This window comes from Ochlerotatus camptorhynchus, unplaced genomic scaffold, assembly GCF_037179485.1.
Source record: "Ochlerotatus camptorhynchus isolate MF236.1 unplaced genomic scaffold, CSIRO-AGI_Acam_v1.1 ptg000358l, whole genome shotgun sequence".
Taxonomy (NCBI): domain Eukaryota; kingdom Metazoa; phylum Arthropoda; class Insecta; order Diptera; family Culicidae; genus Ochlerotatus; species Ochlerotatus camptorhynchus.
The window spans coordinates 1277890-1304723 of NW_027040846.1; the positions used below are offsets into that span (position 1 = coordinate 1277890).

Here is a 26834-nt window from a genome sequence, read left to right on the forward strand (position 1 = left end):
TTGGCCAAATCTCGAACAGAGGCACTTTTTTAGTGACTTCTTCACCGAACTTTCGGATGGCGGTTTGCTCCATTTTCGCCAACTTCCTTAGTTATAGGTTGGGAATAGTGCACCATTTGTGCACGATCTGTTTGCGCTTTTCCACGGAAATTCTTCGCATTTTGATGATTTTGTTAAAAAAAAATGCACTTTGCGCAAACAAACTTGTTGAGCAATAAGTAAACAACAAGACGCATCGATGAACAACTGATAAACTTTATTGGGGTAGAAATGGCGGTGAGTTGAAAGCGTGCTTATACTTTCTCGAACACCCTATATATGAGGCAGTTGACGATTACCTAAAAAAGCAGGACTTGATGAATTTCTTTGAAATTTTGCGTGACACTATTTGAACTGTCTAAGAATGGGACAACAATCTATTATAAAATACATTCTTATCTTAATATTTCCATTGTTAGAGAATGTGATAATTCCACTATTATCGGAGGAAAATAAACTTCCGTGAGGATTCCTGGTTTTCCAGGTAGTGGACATCCTGCTATGATCGAACAAATAAATCATTTTAAACCTATCACATATAAATCACTGTTGATTTTGAAGTAATAATTTAGGAAAATATTCCCAAAAGAGAATATTCAAATAATTACGTCGATTCAAATAGATATGAAGATTTTTTATTGAAGAATTGTTGATGGAAAATACCAATTGCAAACCTTAATTAATTAGTTACGAATCACCTATTTTCCTGAAAAATTAAGATCACCCAATTACTTACTAATAAAAGCACACTCAATTCTGTATTTTCTTGATTTAATTTTAATTTTAACCGATTTTGTCCTCAATTAAGAGTACACAAAGGGTTTCTGTAAGTGATTAAAGTTTTCAAATTACATTGTCGATTCAATTGGATATTTTTAATTTTTTTGAAGATCAGACACATAAGTAATCGAAAATGTAGTGATTTTATTCCATTTTAAAATCTCAACGATAACTACACAGTTAATAAAGTAGTGTACATTTCTGTTACTTTGATGCATATAATGGGAGCGTCATATATTACACAAGTTTACATTATAGATCGTGTAAATTTGTGCGACATAAAATGAAATATTAGTATAACGCAAAGGATAACTCGGCTCTGTAAATTTTATTCGATTGAGCCTGTACAAATAAAGTAATTATATAAAAAAAAATAATGAAATATTCCATAATTTGTATGAAACTCTTCATCTTTGTAAGCAACATTTCCAAGTTGCTAGTTTACGTGAAAATGAAGTTGACATGCATGAGTGTTTGCATGCATGCCTTCTTTTTTTTTCCTTGATTTGTTTTCCGTCGATCTTGTTTTCCGTGCTGAGCACCAATACCAGTGGTGGCACGAGTACTGGAGTTCAACGTTTTTTCCTTTACATTTGATACTTTGCGCAATGACCATACAGAAGACGCACAAACACAAACTGGCAAGCGGAAAAATGTCATGACATTTCTAAACTGTTTTCTGCAGGCGACAGAACATTTGCGCACAATGAAGCAGACAAGGCCAGCGGCGCGTGCGAAATAAATTTATGTCATGTAGAATTTTGCTGATTTCTGGCTAATTATAGCATTTATTTGATGTTTACTGCATGGAATTATAAATTAAAAACGAATACTAACCACTCATAAGCTTAGATGTTAAAATTATGCGTAGATAAGGGAGTTAATAATTTACTGTGACACGAAAGCTTGCAGCTAAAATGGAATTTCAATAAACTGTATGAAAAATAATGCGCTACGACATTTTTCCTATTCTCTATCTCCGCCGTTTGTTTGTATTGTAGAAATACACGACCGCCCGTGTGCTGGCGGTTTTGTTTTGCTCTGGACGATGGTTTTGCAAAAAATGTACTGTTGCCACCTTTGACCAATACTACGGACGCCAGGAAGGCAGCTCTCACACCTGGACCCTACCTATCGACCCATCAACTCATGAAATGAGAACCAACGGCTCTACTTCCCTTCCGAAGGAAGGCGTGATCAGAGATGTTATGCCTCAGAACATCCCGGCGGCGCCGACTGGGATTGAACCCAGTCCTGCTGGGGTGAGAGGTAGCCACGCTTACCACTACACCACCGGTGCATGCTTGTTTACATCACATCGTAAAATAATACAACGTTTTGTCAATCCAACTCTAGAGAAATATACGGCTTTTGAAAATAAGATGTAATAAAGGATATTATTTGGTTTTTGTATGCTTTTAACAGATTAAACAAAAAAAAATGATTAATTTTGGGTTGTGACCAGAGATGCCAGATTTACAGACATGTATGTGAATTTGTAGACTTTTATTTTTTCACAGACATTTTTTTCGTTACTGACATTTAAAGACCTTTTAGTTTTTTTTCACAGATATTTACAGACTTTTATAATCAATGGACAATTTTGAAATTTATTTTGTCACGCTGTTTTACATCTTTAACCAAATTACTCGTGCGATGTATTTTGCAACACTCATTATAAATTCGCGCGTTTCCAAATCTACCACACGAACGAGCTTTCACTGTTATAAACCTGTCAATGTGCTGCCATGTTGAATCCAAAATGAAAATTTTCATACGATTTGAATGGTTGTTTGGATACGTCAACTCACGTTGGCCGGTCTATACTTGACTGTCTATAAGTCACTGAAAATTTTTTAGTGCTGAACGAAGCAGCCATTTTCGCCATTTTGTACCTGAATAAGAGTCGTAAAAATATGGAAAAAAAATCGCGAAAAATCAAAGGGAACCTGAAAGAAAACCCCATAACGAACTTTTTCGATGAATCAGGTAAGCTATAAGTTAAGGAAAATCATTATAAATGCTAGCACTTATAATAAAGTTGAGTTCCATTTGATTTAAGGTATCGCACGATGCGTTTTATTATTATTAATTTATTTGATAAGGCTCAATCGAATTATCTTTACAGAGCCGAGAATCCTTGTTCCCTTTACAAAAGATCGTAAAACTATAGTCAAAAGCTGAGTACTGCGGAGTAAATCGATTTCATTTTGCAAGCCAATGGAAAACTGCTTGAAAATTTGTTCAAGTTTAAAACTGTTTTGTTCTATCTCAGTTGATTCCCGCCAAAAGCTCTGAGCCAGGAGTGCTCGAGCCCCCATTACTTAAGGGTCCTGTGCACCACCAGCGGTGCAAAGGGCCAACGTGAAAGACTTCCATCCTGGGCGGCTGCTCGCTTTTGCCTTGACCTGGGCCCAGGTCAGATTTCTATCGACTTGCTTAATTTCTTTATTGAGGCTCCGCCGCCATGAGCCCCTGGGTCTGCCTCTGCTGCGATGTCCTGCTGGATTCCAATCCAGCGCTTGCTTGCAGATTTCGTTTCCGCTCCGTCGAAGTGTGTGGCCGACCCACCTCCACTTTCGCTCTCGAATTTCTGTTGCTATCGGCTTCTGATGACATCGTCGATGGAGCTCGGCATTCGAGATCCAGTTGTGAGGCCACCAGGCACGAATTATATACCGCAGGCATCGGTTGATGAAGACCTGCAGCTTTTGAGTGTTCTCCGCTGATACACACCACGTCTCGCTGGCGTATAACAACACAGATTTCACGTTCGAGTTGAAAATTCGGATTTTGGTGCGTTGACTTATCTGGTTGGATCTCCATACGTTTCGTAAACTCGCAAAGGCAGCCCTAGCCTTCTTGATTCGTGCACCTATGTCGCTCTTGGTCCCGCCGTCCAACGCTATTTGGCTGCCAAGATATTGGAAACTTTCGACCTTCTCCACTGCTTGCCCCGCTACCGTAAAGTTGGAAGGGTTGCCCGTGTTGATATCCAACGATTTGGTCTTGTTGACGTTGATGGTGAGACCCGCCGCAGATGAGTGTTCGGCTAGGTCATTGAGCTTACTCTGCATATCAGAGCGCCGTTGTGCTAGTAGAGCAACATCATCAGCCAAATCGAAGTCGTTGAGATGCTCCATCGTGATAGGCTGCCAAAGCAGCCCACGGTTCGGTACACGGTCTATTGCACCTACCATGATCTCGTCGATTACGATGAGAAACAGTAGCAGTGATAGTATACATCCTTGTCTCACACCAGCGACTACCCGGATAGGGTCGGAGAAGGCTCCGTTATGCAGAACTCTGCACGTGAAAGCCTCATACTGCGCTTCGATGAGGTTGACGATTTTACCCGGGACTCCCTTGCGTCTCAGGGCGCCCCACAGATTCTCGTGATTGAGACGGTCGAAAGCTTTTTCGTAGTGAATGAATACCAAATAAAGGGACTCTTGGAATTCATTGACCTGCTCCAGGATGATGCGGAGCGTGACAATATGGTCCACACAAGATCTTCCGGCACGGAATCCTGCCTGCTGCCGTCGGAGAGTCGCGTCGATCTTCTCCTGTATCCGATTCAGGATAACTTTGCACAGAACTTTGAGAACAATACACAGTAACATGATGCCTCGCCAATTGTCGCACACAGTCAGATCCCCCTTCTTTGGGACCTTCACTAAGATGCTCTGCATCCAGTCGGCCGGAAAAGTCGCGGTGTACCAGATATTACAGAATAGTTGATGCAACATTTGTGCGGATAGCATGGGGTCAGCTTTGAGCATCTCTGCTGATATGCGATCGACCCCTGGAGCCTTGTTGGATTTCATGCTTCGGATAGCTGCTTCAATCTCCTGCAGTGATGGGGCCTCGGAATTGACGCGAGTGATGCGCCGCACCCTAGGCGGATCATGCCGAGATGTTGATGGCTGGTTGGCCGTCGAAACTTGAAGAAGTTGTTCGAAGTGCTCAAACCAGCGTTGCAGCTGGTCAGTGGGGACGGTAAGCAATTGTCCAGTCGTGTCCTTCACTGGCATCCTCGGGTTCATCCTTGCTCCACTCAGGCGTCGTGAGATATCGTAGAGGAGGCGTATATCGCCAGTGTTTGCGGCTTTCTCCCCTTCGTCGGCCAGGGAGTTCACCCACGCTCGCTTGTCCCATCTGCAAGAGCGCTTGACTTCCTTCTCTAGAACCGAGTACCGTTGACGGGCTTCGTTCTTGGCTCCTCTGGTTCTCGCCCGCTTTATCGCGGCTTTTGCTTCTCTACGCTCCTCAATCTTCCGCCAGGTTTCATCTGTGATCCACTCTTTTCTCTGGGTGCGCAGCTCACCCAAGCACACCTTCTGGAACGTCCGCAGCTCGAGTCTCAAGCTCATGAACAAAAGACCTTTTTACCGCTGGATCTTCAAGTCGGCGTGTGTTGAACCGCCGCCCGAGTCTCTCCTCCCGTCGCTGGATCCACGCCATGCGTAGGCGGATTTCACCGATTAGAAGGTGATGGTCAGACGCGATGTCGGCGCTGCGTTTATTCCGGACATCAAGAAGGCTCCGTCTCCATTTTCGGCTGATGCAGATGTGGTCGATCTGATTCTCGGTATGTCTATCACGGGAAACCCACGTGACTTTGTGTACTGGCCGATGGGGGAAGAGCGAGCCCCCGATCACCATGTCGTTATTGCCACAAAATTCTGCAAACAGCTCACCGTTCTCGCTCATTTCGCCGAGACCATGGCGTCCCATGACACGCTCATAGTCCGTGTTGTCGGAGTCGATCTTCGCATTGAAGTCGCCAGTGTAGATCTTGATGTCACCCTTTGGAACCTTATCCACGACGGCATTCAGTTGACTGTAAAAATTCTCCTTGTCCTGTAGCTCGGCAGCATCGGTTGGCGCATAACATTGGATTATGGTAAGGTTACGAACCCGTGTTCTAAATCTGGCAACGATTATCCTCTCATTAACAGGCTCCCACTTGATGAGCGCAGCACTTGCCTGGACGCTAAGTAGGAGACCAACTCCACGATGGCGGGGAGCGTTTTCACCTCGAATACCGGAGTATAGTAGTACCCTTCCCGACGGCAGTTTGTGTTCTCCAAAGTTTGGCCAACGAACTTCACTCAGTCCCAGGATTTCTAGCTTCATGCGTCGCGCCTCGTTGTATACATTCCATGATCCAATTCGTGTCCGTTGTTATGCGCTAAAAGTCATTGCCGTTAAATCAGTTCGATGTCTTTCTCTGTTGGTTTCTGTAACAATTGTAAAGGTTTCAGAGACAGTAGGTGGTTGGCCTAAGGACTCCTATCCGCCGTGATGGGGCTGCCATCTTAGGTGTAGCTTCCGGGGAAGAGCATTTCTTATTCAGCCGCTGGATGCCAGTCAGACGCTGTTTGAGCCGCACCTCCATGGTGAACAGACGCTCGGGTTGGCGAAGCATTTCCTCTATCACCAGCCCCCATGACTCTATCAAAGTTTGTTTACATACATGTTTCACCAAAGTATGTTTTACTGAAATTGAAAACTCAGCTGAGTCATAAAAACTATGCTGGTTTTTATACTTTCATCATTGAGCCTGTTGGTTTTTGTCTTTTAGCTTACAATTAAGAATGTGTTATGAAAAAGTATGAATCATTTTTATGAGATTGCAATGCTTGACGAGAGGTAAGAACAGTAACTGAGTTTGTTGCTTCTGAATGTTTGGCTCCCGTTTGACAGTTCTGACTGGCTCCCAAGTGACAAGCACATTGAGTGAGTGCGCAGTACCCAGGTCAAAAGGTGCAGCACAACAAACACTTTATCTTCCGCAATCCAATAATCCTGCTCCATCAGAACGGGATCCGCTTCCAGTTGTTGCATGACAGAGCGCTTTCAATGCAGCACTGGACGCAAAACGTGGTCAGCATTCACACAATCATCACGAAACGGTTGCTTTCCAAAGTCGACGACGCATCAACCGAAAGAACTGCTGATGAAGAACAATGAGGAGGACCACACAATGGTTGCTGCCGAGCAAACAGACGATCGCGTGACACACATCGAGAGTGGCCTGCTTCTGTCGACAGCCGAGTTAACACTGCACACGATGTATTTCGGTGCATGTTAGAATCTGTCCGCTTCCCGGGGGTACCCTGTACATCTGAAAGAGGCCACTGTGGTGTCCACCATTGATTTTATGGTAAAATTCTAATGTGATTTGAGGTGTCGTATGATGAGTTTGTGATACTCCCCAGTGAAATCTGGAATTCACATTTTTGTTCATATCTTTGGAACCATAATTCCGATCGAAAAAAAAAATCAATTTGCAATCCATGGGGATCTGAAACAAATCTTCTGAAACTCTTTCCACTCAAATTGGTCTAGCCATCTCAGTGTAAGTGTTTAGCGCCAATTAATCGTACTTGGCTTCGTTGCACAATACTATCCATTTCTCGATGATCTTGATTTCGATATTCATTCTTATTTGAATCGTTTCAGCAATCATGATCCTGATTCATCAACACTTTTTGAGCACGAAGTATTTAGAATCGTATTAATAAGCTTATACATTGCTCTTTTGATTGTTGATTTTTCCATATGTAGGTGGTAGAAAGTTGAATACCTCACTAATATGTGTTCGTTCTCCTGCTATTGGCGTGGAAAAGGACCAGTACTAAGTAACTAACGGATTTCCACGCCACATGGCACATAAGATCGACTCAAATTTAAGTTTAAATTACTCAAACTCTAGAAAACGTAAAGTAAACTAAATTAAATTTTCCGAGTCTCATAAAGCTTTTCGAATAAGAAAAAAATTGACGAAAAATCTACTAATTCAAGAAGTATTCACTCAAAGAATAAATCACATATCCAATGGAAAATATTCATTAGAATTTCACATAACTTTAATTGAGAATTGTACCACAAAATCACATGAACCTTATGTGTCAAATGAAATATTAGTGATCTATCTTATAGAACTCTTGATTTTTATGTGATATTCGGATAGATATTACTGGTTTTGTTAATGGAAAAATATTATGTGCAACGGAAACTACATGAATACTTTTTTCCGTGTAATAATTTCATATGTACATCACTCTTATTAGAAAACAAATTCCTGTAAAATCTCGGAAAGTTTTACTCAGTCTATGAGTCCACTACGTTTTCAAAAAATATCAAGCAATCTGAACTTTGAGCCGATCTCATTTGTCGTGTAGTTATAATTTATCTTGTTATTTATTCCCAACTTCAATTAGCTTCAATCAGTTTAAAGCAGGTCTGTTTTGCTCGAACATGACTTTTACCGACATTTTAAATTTCGGATCTATTTCATGACTCCCATGAGAAATTTTTCGCAGACATCTGGAAAATAAAATCTGACATCTCTGGTTGTAACAGTATTGCATGAAGCCGGCAATATTTAAGTCGTCCCTAAAGTATATTGTGACTGACAATCCCTTATGGCCTGTACGGGTTCATAATGCCGGTTAACCAAAATTGTTGTACCTAATCCGACAAAGTTTGTGCTAAAAATTGATGCGCCAATGTTAATCATCGCCGAAAAACTGTTTACATCATGCTAATAACCATGGGTTTGCAAACGACAAGCTTACCAGCCCGTGAATCAGCACTAGTATAATCACCCCATTAATAATAATAATCGAAACAAAGCGACGGATTCCTATTTCAACTGAACACCCCTCTCTAGCCGGCAGTAACCGGCATATCTCTGTAGGGCGAGCACATGGTCCGAAGCAGTGCGCCGAATCCACCATTCGCCGGCCGCCTCCACGCTTCGTTCATCCTTATCGCCTATCGTTTGCTGTTCCCTACTCACCACGTGCTTGCTAAAACGCTGACTCGGCGAATGCCTTATTTTGTCGCGCTCTCCGGCATCTTTCCGTCTCTGTGTGTATGTTTGTATATAAATGCGCTTGCTGTAGAACAAACAAACTAGAAAACGATGCGACGAAGATGCTTGGAAACTTATTTCTCCTTTGCAAAAATTTCGCTTTCATCGAAAAGAGATCCTCTGAGTTCTAGGTGCCTATCTCTCGCAACCATGGACTCGTTATTGTTCTCCCGAACAAACAATAAGCCTTCGGTGTGTCGAGGTGGTTCTTTACTGTTCTTTTTTACTATGTATTGTAGAATGCAACGCTCACGCCAGTCCAATGCCAAACCGAAGCGCTTATACGCGAATCGGTCGTCGGGTTTCGCCTTTCAATACACTCGCAGTCCGTTCCATGCTAAGTCCCTGCAGATTCTCCCCTCAGGCTTAGAGGAAGTTTGACAAAGCGAAAAAGCCTTGCCCGGGCTGTGTGTCTGTCAGTCAGTGTATGAGTGAATACGTATTTGATTGGCGAAAGAGCATTAAGCTGCCGGGTCTCGCAAATATCTGCACCAAACACCGCAGCAGCAGCAGTAGCGGTACACAAGGGTTCTAATTTTAGCATTTTTAGTTCGGTTCGCTCGTCCGCGGCTATTACGCGCCTAGGTCTTGCAATCAGTAACAATCATGGATACGTTAAGTGCAGAAACGCGGAATGAAATCTACGAAAAATTGTGGACTCGGATGCCCCGGCTCAACCCTGGACCAATGACCAGCTTCAGGATTGACGATTTTATCAATCTCATCAAGGGGCTGCCCATCATCTACAATCGACTGGATAAGCACAACAAACAGGAGTACGCCGATACATGGGACCAGTTGGAAGCCATACTGAAAACGCCCAGTGAGTGCTATGCGGGACTATCGTCGCAGTGAGTGGCAAGTGCTAATAAATTGTCGTTTCTCCTTTTTATTCGCAGAAAAATTCCTGATGATGAAATGGAAGGGTCTTCGGGATAATTTCCGAGTTGAACTCAAAAAGGAGTACTACTCTCCACCGGAAAGTCGCTACGTCTCTAAATGGGTCCACTACAAAAAGCTTGCCTTTCTTCGGGAGCAAGTTTTGGCGACTCTCGATCAAAAGCTCGACAGTGACAGCCATGACGAGTTGAATCAAATTATGAAGTTTGTTCAGAACGCCTCTCAAGAAGTACCTCCAACCAGCGAATCTCACGCCAACGAGCATTCCTACGCCAACAGTGACATCGATCCTCGTGAATTCATGAAGGTCAAAGAGGAACGTGAAGAACTTCCCGACGACGACGCTTCGGATGATGCCGAGTTCAACTTCAGTCATTTTCAGGAACCGGACCACGAGCATCCGAGACCGAATCGTTTCCCGCAAATCACCATCACTCCCAAGCTAACCCCACCTCCGATGAACCTTCAGAAGCGTAAGCGATCTTCACTCAGTTCACATGACTCCCTGGTTCCATCGCCGAAAATGCAAGCCAAAACCCTCGGGGGAATTCCCCACGATGATGACTATCATTTCCTGATGAGCATTCATCCCTACCTGAAGCAATTACCGTTGCCGGTCAAGCTCAAAGTTCGCCTACAGATGCAACAGGTCCTGTTCAACGAGTTGATGAAGCAGCCGCCGATCGCCGATGAGGAAGACTAGTTTTTTTTTTAGCTGCTACTCGGTGTGCCATATTCGGATCGAACCGAAAGCCAATGATACAAATTGATCAATGATCTCTTTTCCTCGCTCTGTATTGAATTCGATTTGAAATTGGATTTAGAAGTTAGGATAGCTGTATGAATAAAAATAGATTCCCAACGTTGGGAGCGGTATTAGTTGTGTTCGTTTTATTGTTGTGCGATTCAAAAGAAATGCCTGCTGATACAATTCGACTAGGGTTCGCAGTACCATGGTCTTCAGGGTGATACCCATTGTTGAAAAACTTAGGTTTTGTTCTAAAGTTTTGGTTATTTTCGACATTGGCCATTCTCATCGTTTAAAAGTTTGTAAATATGTATAACCATAAATTGAAGAGAAATTTATGTGTGGTGTTGTTAGATTTCCATGATACCAGCTATGATGCAGTGGCGTTGCCCTAACCTCAATCTGCCTGTTCAACAACTCTCAAAACGTAAACAATTAAAACAATATTGGTTCCAATGATTACCAATCTGTGAAACTAGAAAACCCTGAGCCGTTTGAAACTGATTTCAATGTAAACATGAGCCTAAATAACGTTTTCAAAGTTGTTAAACAGGTAAAAAAGTGAGGTTACGGCTAAAATCGTGATTTTAACTAAGACGTAGATACACAAAGAACGGTTTGACGGCAACTCTGTAACTCTTTACTCCTTTGGTAAAATACCATAAGTATCTGTCAGTTTGTGCGGAGAATGTTAGAAAGGGCATGACACTTTTAGCCCCTCCAATAATTTTTAATGGGAGCAAAGTATCATTTATCATATTTTTGCCACATTCACAAAAAAGAACATCACTGAGCTGCTTTCCAAATGTTAATTTCAATCGAACCGTCCATCCAAATTCATTCTTTTAATACAGTAACCCTTCTACTATTTCTAGACTGTCTTTCAATCTATTGAGCTGATTTCCCGAATGTAACTGTTTTATGGTTGACACTATTTACATACAAAAAATCAGCGTAAATGGATGAAGGACAGTCGAGAAACAGTGGTGTGTGGACGGTTCCACCCACCACATATATGGAGGGGTTACTGTATTTTATCTAAAAGGGTGGCTACTAAACCGGGAAAACCGGGAGAACTCTGAAGCAACCGGCAATTGAGAACATCCTTAAAATATGTTGTATATATACCTATTTCAGTCCTAATTTATTTTGAAATTTTCTCTACGTCTTGTATTTAACATATTTTTTTCATAGTTAAAGATCATGATGATTTTTTTGAAGCGGCAGAATTTAAATATGCTTTCATCATGATCTTTTAAATTTGTTCAAGTCTGAGCTCTCGATAATTTTTCGGAGTTGCTTGATCTACTTGCTTGAATTTAAGAGGTCCTAGAATCTTGAAAAATTAATACTACGTCTACTGAGTCCCGGATCTGCATCCTTTCTATTAGATTTTTTATATCTTCAATATTTTTCGTATGCCTACACGGGCTAGAACTCGGTCGAGTTTCATTGTCTCCATCAATCACGCAACGTAACCCGAATAAAAAACTACAAGGTTGTACGCAATGATGACGTAGGACTACATGGTATGATATAATAAATATGTTTGTTAACTGCAGCAGGAGCTTGTGTTTTGTGTAGAAATAGGAATTTTAGCGGGATTCTCTCTGTTTATACTCTTTAGTATGACTATGATTGCCCTGAAGAGAACCTTTTGATATGAATTTTAGTTGGGACATGTTCAGAAATTAACTCATTTGGAAAATGTTGGTGGCCCTGAAAAGGGCCGATGGTAGTACAGGCAAGCCTTTGGAAGATGATGATGACGTGTAGGCAGCTGCGTATTCAGTAACGGCATCACGGTCGCATTTTCTCGGCACACCTCGGCACCATATTCGGCTATACACAGTAACCAATGAGAAGTGAGAAAATATGGTACCGACAGAGCGTTCGCATTAGTTGCGATGCACCCGTTCAACAGCAAACAACGAGGAAACCCAAGGCAAATGTACGAGGAAACCCGAGGTGTGCCGAGAAAATGTGATCCGTGATGCCGTCACTGAACACGCCAAGCGCAGACAGTCCTGGCCATGGATGTGGTCTAGGCATCATTATCACCAGCAATCAAGCAACAAAACGGCCCTTTTCTGGGCCCCCAAGTTCATTTAATAAAAGAGTTAGAGTAGAACTTTTAAAGAACTACAAAAATAGTTTACACCATTAAGTCAAGGCTATTTTTTTTTTGAAAAGTGGATGGAACGCTTTGGATGCATATTATGGTCAAAATAAGTCAAAAGAAATCATTTATTATCGATCAGTTTTTTTCCTAGAAATTTTTGATAGATAGTATTTTCATGCAAGCTTTCTTGTTAAAAGCGAGGGAATTTTTATGCAGACTATGCAAAATGGGAGGGACTTCAAATGTTAATCCTCCCTCCCCCACCAAATGTTACAGAGTGTCATCAAAATACATGAAATTTTGAGTTATTAAGATCGTGAGAGTGAATTTTCTCTTTCAAATTTGAATGTTTTGGCTCTCTGGGGATTGGTAGTAAAGCGGTTAGAAATGTATGGGACCTTTTTTTATTTAATTCTAGCTTATTTATCAAAAATTTCCAGGAAAAAACTGAACGACAAAGTCCATAAACGATTTCTTTAGGTTGTCGTCAACTTTTTTTTTTTGGAAAGCTATGTGAAATTCATATGGATTTCATGCATTACATATGTGATATATATTTTGAGTGTATTCCCTGTTTCCAAGTTTGGTTACAAGATTACAATTCTGGAGAGCATTTCATTGGGAGCATGTGGTTCTGAATATGGCGCTTAGTGTGCACAATATTACGCAATTCCATCCTCCCTATTCGCACGCGCCCGAGGATCGGAGGCGAATGCCACTTCGACTTGTTTCGTCTACTTACTACTCTCTGACGACTGTGCTGGGGAAGCAGCATATGCATGTAGGTAATTGGTGGATTTGTTAGTTAACTCGACGCTTTTGGACAATACTGGACATTTACCTGTTTTTCAACAGTTTCTTGTTGAAAATCAACATTCGGAAGCATTGTTATCGATGTGTAGCCATATTTCTGATCTACTGGTGATAAAATTATTGAAATTGGACCAGGGGCAGCTGAGTTATTAACGGTCAAAATCTTTCTTAATTTGTTACATGTTCCATTTTCGGTTTTCACAAAGTGTACCCCCGTATAGAAATCAAAGACGTAGTCCTACGTCAAAATTTACCATACAAAAACATTAGAACCTATTAGTCCTACCGTGCATAATCATTGAGTATAATCGGAAATCTTTGCATTTTTATTCTTCTGGGATCTTGCAATGGTTCAAGTATAACATCTCGAACATTTTTCCAAGTTCTAAAACCATGGCATTTTTTTAGAAGGCAGCCTAATTTTCAGTATGTTTAAGAGTTGTTCCAGAGTAGACCGTCTGTTAAAATTTATGGCTACGTTTTGATGGCTGTATGGTGAATATGTTTTACAATCAAGTTTGGTCATAAATATACCTCCCATAACGCATCATTAGGGAACCCCTACGCGAAATATATCTCATGCTATTATAGGGTGTCCCAGAAAGTCTTAGTACAGCTTATCTTTGGAATAAAAAAAACGTTATGTTAATCAACTCAATAATAAATTTCATAAATATATTCTGTTTAGCAAAGTCTGTTCTATTTAGAATTTGGCCGCACAAAATAGGTCATTTCTCCAAGGGAAAATACAGTACAAAAACGCTAAAGTTATCATTTTGTAGGATTTTTATCAGCTTTAAGGGAGGAAAACAACAAAAATTATTTGTCAGCTTTTCGGATGAATTTTTGAACTTTTCGCAGAATACCTCTCACCATGTCTTGCACAGCGGTACTGTCAACCTCATCTACTATCCTTTTCCACCACTTCTCCAAATCAGATGGTGTTTTGATTGTTTTGCCACATTTATTCAATTTGCGCTTGATAATTGCCCAAAATGTTCCAATGGGACGAAAATCTAGACAATTTGGTGGATAGATACTTTTCTCAATAAAATCAACATTATTCTGCTAATACTATTCTATGACATTGCGGCTGTAACGGCAGCTGGCTAAGTCAGGCCAGAACTTTACGGGACCTTTGTGTGATTGAATGAACGGCAACATTGTGTTCTGGAAACACTACTCCTGTTAAAGTTGTCCATTAGAGTGATGCAAAATTTGAAATTTTCGCTCCACAATACTTAAACGATTCCAAATCGGATCCTGACTAACCTCTCAAAATTTCAACACATTTGGTGAGAAACTGAGATGGCACAAACCATTTGTAATTGGTATGGGAATTACTATGGTAAAACCAAGATTTTTGTTTATGTCTTTCTAATAATTCACCATATCGGTCTGCTTAAAAAGTTTTCAACTGTACTTATAGGAAATTTTTCCAGCTACAACTAACCTAAAGACCACTTTTTGATTAAATGCAAGGATCGAAAGTTATCAATGGTTCAATGCGCTGATGTCTTATGATCATGCTCAATCAACTGCTCAGCAGGCAACATTGGTGTTACTGGGGCGTTGAATACGACACAAAAATCATGGCTACTATGTCACACTGCAAAATACAGTGTTGCCTACAGAGCAGCTGCTTGATCATGTCATAAGTTTACCAATCTCTTAAATAATTAATAACTTTTTCCTGTCTCATTTAACATAGAAACGATCTTCAGCAAAGTTGTAGCTGAGAAAATTTTCTATAAGAATAGCTATCGAACTGTTTCGCAGCTCAATATGGAAAAAGACTAGAAGGCAATGAACAAAAAGTTGAGATTTCCCATAGTATTTTACATGTAAACTTCAAATGGCTTGTGCGAAGTCTGTTTCTAACCAAATGAGTTGTAACTTTGAGATGCTTATCAGGACCCGATTTGAAACCATTTAAGCACTGTGGAGCGAAAAAGTCAAATTTTGCATCAGTCTATTGTCCATTCATAGTCGCCCAGTGATGAAAACCTTTGTTTTCTTTCCGCAACTCCAGATGCCTTGCCAAATCATCAACTTGCGAGCGAAATTATTTGCAAAGACAAATTTGAATTTATCCGGAGCATCCCCCTTACGTTTAGCTAAGTTAAATTTTTAGCCCGGGATTTGTCATTTTGGAAGCCATTTTTACGTAAGTTTCATCGTCTATCAAAATACATCCGTTATACTTGGTCAGAACTTGCTAGTACAGGTTTTGTTTCAGCGTCCTGTTGGGATGTTTGCTGGCATTGTACGACCAGAAACTTTCTTGCATACAAATTCGCCGAACTGTACTGTGTGCGGCACTGAACCTTTTCGCCAAATTACGACCGGAGATCCCAGGATTCTTTTGGACTGCCCTTATGACCTTCGCTCGTAGTTTTCAGTCATGTGTTCCACTTCTCCGTTTGTTTTGTTTTGCACGATCCAACGTTAGTGTTTCCCGGTAACGTTTAAGCACGGTATTTACAGTCAATTTTGGAAATTTGAGAGTCTCTGCAATCATTCCTCCTGACCACGTTGGATGTTGCACGTGAGTGTGCAGAATTTTTCACGCATGTGACGCTCCATCTTCGATAACTTTTGAACAAGTATATGATTCCTGATGAAATTTTCACTACTAAATAAACAATCCTTCCGGATCAAAACGCTGTCAATAGTTTCTTGCTACAACAACTAGAGGCGCTACAGTAATTAAAAAGAAGCGGCCTAATACTAACTGGAACAGACTTTATTCTATTTCAATTGGATGAACATAATCCCCAGTTACTTTAATCGTATGCCAAGGAACGAACTTTTGATCGGACGCTGCCCACGAGCTTCAACATAGATTCTTTAGCGGTAATTTTGGCAACTTTTATTCAGTTTTTTTTTTCAAATTCTTCGATTGAATTCGCTGTCTTAAAGTGTTTCCGTAGATATCCCTTGGAAAGAGCCCAAAAAGTTTCGATTGACTGGGCCTCCGGACAATTCGGAGGATTCATCTCTTTTGGCACGTATTGTACATTGTTTGCTTTGTACCAAGCTACCGTGTCTTTCAAGTATTACATTCACGCCAAATCGGACCAAAATAGTACTGCACACTTAGAAATAACTACTTTTACGCTAGACGTTATCCGTATTGGACGTAAATCATGGAACGTAAACAAACATTTCATGTAAAATTAAGTGTACTCAAACGGAAACAAAAGCAAGTCGATGACGAATCAATCGAATTAACTTTAAAGAGCCGAGGATTCTTGTTCACTTTACAATACATCTTAAAATTATAGTCAAAAAGTACAACACAATAAACACTTTATCTCCCGCTATCCAAGAAGCCTCCTCAATCATAACGAGAGCCGCTTCCAGTGGTTTCGTTGTATGGCAGTATAGCCAACGGGGATCAGAGTGCTTCCATTGCAGCAATGGACGCAAAACGTGGTCAGCAGTCACACACACTCATCACGAAACGGTTGCTTTCCAAAGACGACGACGCATGGACCGAAAGAACTGCTGATGAATAACAATGAGGAGGATCACACAATCGTTGCTACCGAGTAAACAGACGATCGCGTGACACACTTCGTGAGTGGCCTGCTTATTTTATAAAAGGAAGAGGAGACAATAGGGGGACTTTTATGAACCACTTTTCTGTCAAACGTGAACCAGCGTACACTGGGCAAAAATGTACAAAACCGTGACTAAATCGAATATCTCGGCTGCCAAACGGCTTCAGTCAACATGTTATACATATTCTCAAAGGAAAAATTCTGCTGAATCGATTGGTGGTGGTCTCATTGGTCGGAGATAAATACGCTTTGATCTCTTGATTCTGAACAGCATAGAAAAAATCACAAGGTTCTAGGACATTTTTTACAATGTGGCCACTTTATCGGACATTCCGGATCCTCCTTTAGGCCAGTAGAGTTTTTCTGAGGGCGTATAAGGTGTCTTTATACCATGTTTACTTAGTACTATCAATTTCCAGTAATAAACGTTAAGTAATGTGTAAAATTATGTCGATAGATAGTGGCATTTCCTACTTTAACGCGAACTCGAGATGATCTCGGTTCACAAAAGTCTCCGGCCAATGAGAGCACCACCAAACGATTTAGCTGAGTTATTACTTTGAGAAAATGTATAACATGTTGGCTGTAACTGTTTGGCAGCCGAGATATTCAATTTAGTCGCGGTTTTGTAATTTTTGCCCACTGTGCAGCGCCTGATTGGTCTAGCGAACGTTTAGAAACGCGAGAATTTTTACAACAGAGAAACTATTTTCTTGCATTTTACAGTCACCGACTGCGTCACCTATAGACCTTTTTGACGTTTAATCGTCTTTCTCTATCTAGCACACATGGATGAATGCACGGTTTGTTTTCCCACTAATCTGTTTCCCTCTGTAGTGTGCGCCGATCAAACGTCAAAAAGCTCTATAGTTAAACAGTTTTTGCATGGTCGTTTCCGCGAGAGAAGAAAACACGTCACAGGCAAAAAGAAGCCAGTTGTCTCATCTTCCTCTTAGCTTCTATCACCAGCCGAGTGAACACTTAAAGAAAACGTTGGATTTAATAAGGTGATCCAAGAGCCGTTTCTCAGTGGAACTGACAGCTAGAAATCTAGAGTGTGTGAGTGATCTGGTGTTAATGGTGCTGAATGTGAACATAAACAAAGCAGACATTCATATGAGAATAAATTGTCAGTTCTATTGTGATCTGTCAAAAGTTCTTGGAAAAAAAAAAGTCAGCTGATCGCAACTGTCTCGTGGACAGCCTTATTGATTATTGACTTACTGATTCTTATGTCAAAAGGGTCGCTTACATGTGTCGGGTTCAGGGAACCGAAATTTAAAAGACTTTTTCGTAGTGTGCGTGTCATTTGCTGACCATTTTTGTTTGGTTTACAGGCACTTTTAAAAGCCAAAACTGTGTAGGGTAGAGCAATACTTCGAAATAAATGGTCATTTTCGTCATATCGAACAGAAAAACCAAATAAATAAATGGTTTAGCTGTAAACGAATCAATTTTACGTACCGTACGTTTATAGTTGTTTAAAGCTGCAAAATATGACAAAGGCCGCATAATATAAATATTTACATAGAAAACAAAATAAATGAAGGGCTAATCCATTTTCTACCTTCATTCGCATGCAGAAGTGAATTCAATGACGTTTCAATGTGTTGTAACGGAATTGAAACTCGTATGATGGAATTGGAAACAAGAAGCGATGTTAGATTTGTATACATATCTCAACAATTTGTGACTCTTTATCAAATCTAAATTAGAAATTAGATCTTAACCCTAACTGAGCACTATTGCTTCATTCAGATCGTTCATTCATCGTTGGCAAAGTAATGCATCTCAAAACTATCACAACGAGAAACAACTGGAAGACCGTTATCCAAAAATCCGTTAAATTAAAAAAAATGATTGTTATTACATTGATTATTTACTTCGACTAATCATGTTTTTTTTTATTCCTTCATGTGTGAAGTTTTATTTTGTTCATAAATTTATTCTTGTTCATTAAACAAAACATCGTAAAACTTTATTCATAAGGTACAACACAATAAACACTTCATCTTCCGCTATCGAATAAGCCTCCTCCATCAGAACGGGCTCCGCTTCCAGTGGTTTCTTCGTATGGCAATATCGCCAACGGGGGGCAGAGCGTATCCATTGCAGTAATGGACGCAAAACGTGGTATCACTCACACATTCATCACGAAGCGGTTGGCTTAAAAAAGGAGACGACGCATCGACCGAAAGAACTTCTGATGAAGAACAATGGTTGCTGCCAAGTAAACAGACGATCGCGTGACGCACATCGTGAGTGGTCTGCTTCTGTCGACAGCCGAGTGAAGACCTATGCGTGAAGTTAACGATGTATGTACATAGTTGTCAATATCATATTTAAAGTGAATAGTGAGTTGAAAGTATAGAATTGATAGTTCCGTTGTAGTACGGTAGTGTGAACATTGTATATAGAAAGTAGAAAGCGAGCAAAGGAGAATTTTGAGGAAGGTACGAATCGGAGATCATCCCTTTTGTCAGTGGTAAGGGGAAACACCCCTCATCACCCCATACCAACGGGTGAGCTTGGTAAAGGGGAAGCTTGATCCGATTCGTACCTTCGTCAAAATTGTCCTTTGCTAGCTTTCTACTTTCTATATACAATTTTCACAATGCCGTTGTATAAAGGAACTATCAATTCTATACTTTCATCTCCTAATCAATCATATAGAATGTTCACTTTAAGTCTGATATTGACGTTAAGCATCTCCAACTACATTAATTATGGTTAATATTGCTAATGTAGTTTACTGAGATTCGTATAACAATTATAGGTACCACGTTGTGCAAAACGAATTGAAGCATTTGTTTATCGACGCCATTTAAAAAAAAACTGAACGAAAATCTACTATTTTTTATCAACGTTAATCATTTATTTATGATTAACATGAAAGTTCGGGAATAAATTTTATAATCAAGATGGTTTTGACCAGGGCTGTGGAGTCAGAGTAGGAATCGACGAGTCTGCATCAGAGTCGATGAGTTGGAGTTGGAGAGAATTTCACGGACTGAGGAGGGGATTTTTTTACTATCGGGCAAAATGTATTACGCTTTGTTATTTAACGCAAAGCGTGTGCCACAGAATAATAAGCTCAACAATAATCAAAGAAGAAAAATGCCAAAATAAATCTTCCTAGACCTTGAATTTGTTCGTTTCATTCGTCCGAATAGCTTTAATTAAATGTAGAAGCAATCATGCAACCCAGAGGCAATTCACTCAAATATGAGAACTAGGATAATGAAATGTGAGGCAAAACATTTTTATATTGGTCCGATCAAATTTGCCTAGCCTAATCCTACCTCAGTTTGCTACAATGCAATACTCATCTTCGGCGAACGTCTTCGCCCGGTCTTCCTGCTGATGCCGCTGACGATGGTGATGAGGGGCCCCTTAGCTTCCGTTGCACTGCTTTCACGCCGAAATGCTGCACTATTCGATAGCGCGAGCATCTGAACTCAAGGTCACTTGAGAGGATTCTTTTACCGCCCACTTAGCTCATGCACACATTTCTTCTTTCTTCTTCCACTTTCTTCTTTCGATACTCGCCAATCGTTTCCACTGCCTCTGCCTAAATCCGATTCGAACCGGCTGTCCGAAAAACCTTTCCTTAGCCACTGCCTCTGCTCAATTCCATTCCAAGCCAAGTTGCAAATTCACTCCGAACACTTTTGACTTTCCTGCATTCTATCCACCATCCGGGTGAGCAATAATCTTCTCAAGCATACATACGATTGAGTTCTCTCTCGCAATCACCATTCAATTCTTCCCCGAATAGACAATATCCTACGAGTCGACACCAACACTGGTTTCTCCTTTCAGCCACACACGCACACAGACACGATGGAACACACTCTTCACTGCTTTACTTGCGTCGGTGGACGCAGCCATTAGGACTCCAATAGGAATGTCTTGCCATCTCTGTGGCAATGAGAGAGACTGTGGCATAAAGTGTTGAACGGCTACCTCTGATGATGTGACGGGCTATGCAATGTGTTGGTGTGATGTGCGGTGGGTTGGCAGTGCACAAAAGGCCCTGAAATAATGCTTTTTAGAATAATGTTGGATTCTCCCGTGGAATGAAGTTACCTCTGATGAGGGCCTTTATGTTTCGTCAAAGTGTTTCGAGTCGTCAGGTACGCTTTTCTCGGTGCTCGATCCACGCTTGCTGCTACTCCAGTGACAATGGCGGGTCTTCCGATGATTTTGCCACGTATTGGGTTGAGACGGATGAATGCGATTTGATTACACTGGAGTCGCTTTTTACGCGGTTTTTTTTTACACGGTTTTTTTTTACGCGGTTTTTTTTTACGCGGATTTCGGAATTTACGCGGTTTTTTTTTACGCGGATTCCGGAATTTACGCGGTTTTTTTTACGCGGTTTTTTTTTACGCGGGACGTATCACCCGCGTAAAAAGCGACTCCAGTGTACTGTAATTTTCACCACACGTACTGAACGTATTTATCGCGTTCGTTGAATCATTGACTGGCTGGAATTGCAGATGAAATTTATGATTTTTCACCGTGTGCAACAATTATTCTCGTACAAACCAGATAGTCTGATGATCTCCTTCACAATTTTTCTGCCTTTGTCTCGTGTGTCCGGAAATGGTATGTCGAAGACGGGTTTCTGCACAAGTGAATTGCAGCCGAGCGAATGCGTGTTGCCAAGTGGATGAAGGTTTTCGCTCTATTTTGCGAGCAGGGATGTGTATGCTTACATCTCACGGTGCGTTTAGTGGTGGTGCATGGCTTTTTTCGTACGTAATTCAGGTAACGTTCTGCACAAGCGAAGTGCGGTGTAATAAATGGGCCGATGGTTCTCAGAAGCTATGAAATTTCGTCTACATATAGAGTGTATGACCATATGAATGAAACAAAAATCAACGAATAATAATGTTATCAGCATACACAAATAAAGATCAATAATTTATTTAAAATATTTATTAACTAAACAATACCAATGTCAAATATATTAAAAGATCAATATTCATGAGTAATATCTTTGAAAAATTTTCAGATGAAGGAATTCCAAAATTTTGTAAATAAAATATAGTGTATATTTCGAGAATGATTTTACACAAATTGAATATTGAATCTTGAACTTTTTTAAGGTTGGGTTCCTTAAATTTTAAATTAGTTCGAAATTTTTTAAATGTCTAAAAATGCTATAAAACATTTTCTAGTAGTATCACTTCATAAGGACATAACCGTGAATCAACATTGTGTTAAAAATAAGGTGTTTCAATCACAGAGTTTTTTTTTTACAGGATCTCAGGTTTTAAAACAATTTTAAGACATCAAATCTTTTAAGTTCTACAAGTCACAGTTCTATAAAAAAAAGACCCAGGATTTTGGTTTCATTTTCAAATTAAGGATCTGGCTTTGATCAAAGTTTTCTTAGCGCGTGATTCACAAAGTATCCTCAACAATTTTTGGAGCTTGGAATCTAGAAAATTTTGGGCAGTCCCAAAGTGTTGGCAATGGTTAAAAATCATACATTTTTTTTTCCAATTATTCCAAACCAAGGATTAACAACAATCGCATAAATAGGATCTTCAACATTTTCATAGTTTCAAGATAAACTTGTTTTGAGTAAAGATTGCCTATTCAGTTTTGAAATTGATCGACAATTCTTGTAATATCTTTATCCGTCATGTCAGTCCGTTTAGGATTTTTAAGAAATGTCAATTGTAAATGTACCCTTAGTGCTACTTTACATTTTTACAGCCCAATACCTGGGCTACATGACTTTGAATGTTTTCTTTTCAATCTGATGTCAAATTTATATTTGTGACATATTTTTATATTTGTGTGTAGTGGTTTGGTATTGCCGCTGCGGTGCTTCAAAAGTAGGCTAATCAAAAATAATAAAACCTTAATATCTCCGTTATAACAAACAATCGAGGTATACTGTAGAAGAATTTTATGTATGGTTTGAGATACTTTATCATATTGTTTTGAATTGAACATACCACTCACACTGTATAGACGCGTATGCCAAAAAAGTTCTCTACCCCATTATTTAAATGTCTACTTAATTGCCAGTTGAAATGCATTTCTAAATGATGATTCTGGAAGTCTGTTCATCTAAAATAATTCACCTGCAATAACATCTGCCAGCACTGCATTCTCCCAAACCCAACGATGGCCGCTCATATGTGTTCGATGTTTTACAAGACGATGTTTTCCCCAGTGCGCACAATCCCCACACACATACAAATCCTTAACCGGTAAAATCGCACACCATCCTGCACGGTACATTCACCCTATTGTCCCTCAATTCACTTTCCTCCAATGAACGGGACCAAACCCAAGAGCAAAAGAGATGGCATGCCAAGAACCCTCCCCCCGCCCCCTCGTGTATCATCGTTTCAATTCTTGACCCAAAACAGCTGACACAGCGTTGGCATCCGATCGACAAGCAACAACAACAACGACGACGACGACGACACACGAGTGAGAGTTGGCTCTGCTGGGGTGGGGTGGGTGTTGAAAACCGAAAGCAAAAGTGATGAAAAAGTGAACAAAGTGGAAAACAGCTGAGCGGTAACCGGTAGTTCGGTTGGATGGTGACGAGCCCACAATTTCCTAGAGTCAGCTCTCGCCGAGCGCTCGGGATGTTTTCGGGAAAATTTCTCTCGTTTCCTTTCGACGCGTAAGGTGGGTGGTACGCTAAGGGAAGGACGTGATGTGGGGGAAATTTTCCTCTTTCCGGAGCAGCTGCTGGGCTGGCGAGTTTGCACAGCGAGAAGGGTGGTTGAGAAGTAGAGAATGATGAGCTCTTACTCAGCGGAGCTGCTGTTCTAGGAGTTGGTCTGTTGGCTTGGTTTTCTGATTGCGATTTTAAGGTTCGTGTTGGGTGTTAGTTTTTATTTATTTTTTCAATTTGTCATGTTTTCCACAGTAACATGGCAATTAAAAATGTCATCAATCGTCGGTTGCACAGAGTGAATAGTTAACATTAGACAACTGACAACACCCACCCACCAAAATGCTTGTCAGTTCGTAATATAGTATAACCTTAAATTGATGATGACATATTATTAGGAGTTTAAGAATTTGTATTAACATATTTTTCAAAAACTGAAAATAGCCAACTTTGTTAAGCAACTTGCCCAATGTTTTTGAACCGCGGGTTATTCATTTGAGCCAGTGTTTACATGGTACATTTTAAACATGTTTTCAGCCACATTATCTGATTTGAGTCAAAAGTAATAAAATTAGTTTTAAAATCATGAACGAATTCTGGAGAAAATCCATAAAAACAATAAAAAAAATGTGTTTATTGACCCTAGCATGCTAAAATTACAGTCACCTCAGTATTATGGGCCAGTTTGTCACTATTATGGGTCAGTCAGTTCTGCGTGTAAATCAAATATAAGTGGCCCTTAATTGTGGGTATCCCATACTACTGGGGTGACAGTATATGAGCTAACAAAATCCAAACAATTGAATATGTTTAAGTATGATAATTTATCAATCTCGATATTGTTGGGTTTTATGCGGTTTCCCAAATTTTTACACAATCAGAATTTGCGACATTTAACAAGCACTACATATTGCTATTTTAAATAAAGAAAACAAATGGAGAATTTTTTCCAAGTAGCTCACTGCCAGCACGACAAATTACTGACTGAAATAAGTCATATAGATGTTTTTTGCAATTATTTTAAGACAAGCGTGCTTCAAGGGCTCCGCAATGTTTCAAAATGCAACTTTTTCTTTATTCTTGTTAGTTTTTAAATAACAGCGGTCAGCAGCATAGTTATTAAATAAGCAACTTTAAATTGTTGGCTACTCTCCACCACTTGTTGCATATTGAAATCAGAAACTGTTACCGAAACCATCAACATCATGATTCTATGTTCTCGTCTGACAAAGATGAAACGAGAATAGAACAACCTGCGCGCCGGATGCGAAAACTTTTTATAAACTCGATGCGGGCCGCATAAAATGAGATCACAGGCCGGATGCGGCCTGCGGGCCGTACGTTGGGCAGGCCTGATTTAATCCCCAAATAATACACCTTGGCAATCCATCTATTCTGCTAACATGTTGAGAAATTGCTTCAGTCCCTCTTTGCCTTAATTTTAAGCGCTTGGAGTGAATTGAGTAGTTCTGATATAGATTCTCGTTTTGACGCATACATGTTTATCTAACGGATGGAAGGAGAAAATCTACAAAAAATGAACGAAATAGGAATAACTAGGTGCCTGTCAAAAGACCAGCAATGAAATTTGGGTATGCTGTCAGATTTAATTTCGAAACCATTGATAGCATGGTGCATCTGTTCTAAGAACTAGACCATAATAACAAATTAAAATTTGATCTTCCTTGCTGAGCAAATAGATTTGAAATTTTCAAGGAAGATATTTATCACACTGGCGTATTCAAAACAATGTTCCCAACTTAAAAAGGAAAACTGTCCACGATGCGTAACCATGTAAATTATTCATAAAAATCGTTTTTTTTAAACCGAGACAGCAACTGGATGGAAGGGCGGTATGCTTCGTTTATTAGCATAGAATCACTTCCTCATTTGCCGCAGGCTAATATGCAAGGAGAGCGTGAGGCAGCTCAGTACATCATCCATCATTCGCGTTGTCATGAGCGGAATTAACCACACAAAATATGACTGCGTTCGACGAAACGATATTTTAATAATAAATAAAAAATACAATTTATACGCTTATATTCTACACCCCAATTCAAAAAAGAAACGAATGCAGCACTTGATGGAAAACGCCTAAACCAAAATCCTCAATCACACCCTCCTCTGCCTGGTTGCTTGCTGGGCTGACACGTGCTGAAACTCGTAGACCCACTTTGTTCATTCCTTCCAGGCATCAGTCTGTGCTCTGCTGGGAATGTGTCTTTTTTTCCTTCTCAGTGAGCCTGTACACCACTCCGTGATTGAAAAGACAGAGCATCCAATTTGGGCAACATCCGAATAAAGAACATCCATGGTAGAGAAGGCAAAATGATGCTCTCTAGTACCGTCTTCGTCGTCGTGATTTAGGCTTTCATTTTCATTAGCAGAAACCTTTGCTACCCGTCCAAGAAAAATGAAAGCCTCCTCCTCCTTCTTCTGAGCATGAGAAAACGATATGCCTCTAGACGTACGATGAATGATGGAAGAAGTTGCTAGTAAGTAGGATTTCCAGCCAGGCACGCCTCAGTGGCGTAGTTTGCTTCATATTGCTTCGCTTATTCCACCACCAATTTATTGTAGTGATGGTGTGGAAATTTGGACTTTTATACCCGCTCGACTCAGATAGGTAATGTTTCTTACCCACCTGGTACACCTCGATGTATCGAAGAGGGTAGAAAGGATTTTAGTGCAGAACTCTTATGAATTTCAACTCGATCGGGCATATTGTTCTGGACATATGACCACCAAAATTAAGGTATGCGAGGAAGCTGATAGCTGCATTGTGATGGCTCATTAGTAGGAGTATGTCGGCTCGTTGGTCTAGGGGTATGATTCTCGCTTCGGGTGCGAGAGGTCCCGGGTTCAATTCCCGGACGAGCCCTGATAACCCGAGACAGGGATTACCTTTTTTTAAGTTTTCTATTTTACCCAGGAGTTCAGTTCATGCTATCCACTAGCTCAACAACGACTGAGAAAATGTAAACTGTAGCAAAACTCCTCTGAGCATATTTTATAGCGCCTTACATTATTGACTATTCGTTTCCATTTATAAAGGATGTCCACATGTCATGAAATTTTCAGGAAATGCAATTTGAAAATGGTTTACTTATCTTTATTTCACTCTATTTCTTCACCAAATCCAAATACCAAAAATTCTTCTTAATTCCACCCATAAGATTTTGTTAACGGTTTAATCGACATTTTTGTCTGCTTTCAACCATGATTTCAACATTTTCTGCTCCGTAGTGACAACTTTAGGATGCTTACGGAGTTCGTGTTTCATTATAGCCCAGTATGTTTCGATCGGCCGCAACTCCGGTGTGTTT

General features: G+C 40.3%; 1 protein-coding gene and 1 non-coding gene across 2 annotated transcripts; both read left to right on the plus strand.

The window, feature by feature from the left end:
• The first annotated feature begins 9002 nt into the window (after positions 1-9002).
• On the plus strand, positions 9003-10465 carry LOC135709359 (uncharacterized). Its single transcript, XM_065231670.1, has 2 exons — positions 9003-9527; positions 9604-10465. Exons 1-2 carry the CDS (start codon positions 9311-9313, stop codon positions 10305-10307), a joined length of 921 nt encoding a protein of 306 aa, XP_065087742.1. The 5' UTR covers positions 9003-9310; the 3' UTR covers positions 10308-10465.
• Positions 10466-26317: 15852 nt separating this feature from the next.
• Positions 26318-26389, plus strand: TRNAP-CGG (transfer RNA proline (anticodon CGG)). The gene has a single exon. It is a non-coding gene; the product is annotated as a tRNA-Pro (tRNA).
• Positions 26390-26834: the final 445 nt, after the last annotated feature.

Excerpts from the sequence above, each read along its gene's own strand:
- LOC135709359 (XM_065231670.1), top strand. The coding sequence starts at position 9,311 with ATGGATACGTTAAGTGCAGAAACGCGGAATGAAATCTACGAAAAATTG. Across the intron at positions 9,528-9,603 it reads AGCCATACTGAAAACGCCCA|AAAAATTCCTGATGATGAAA; the intron begins GTGAGTGCTATG and ends TTTTATTCGCAG.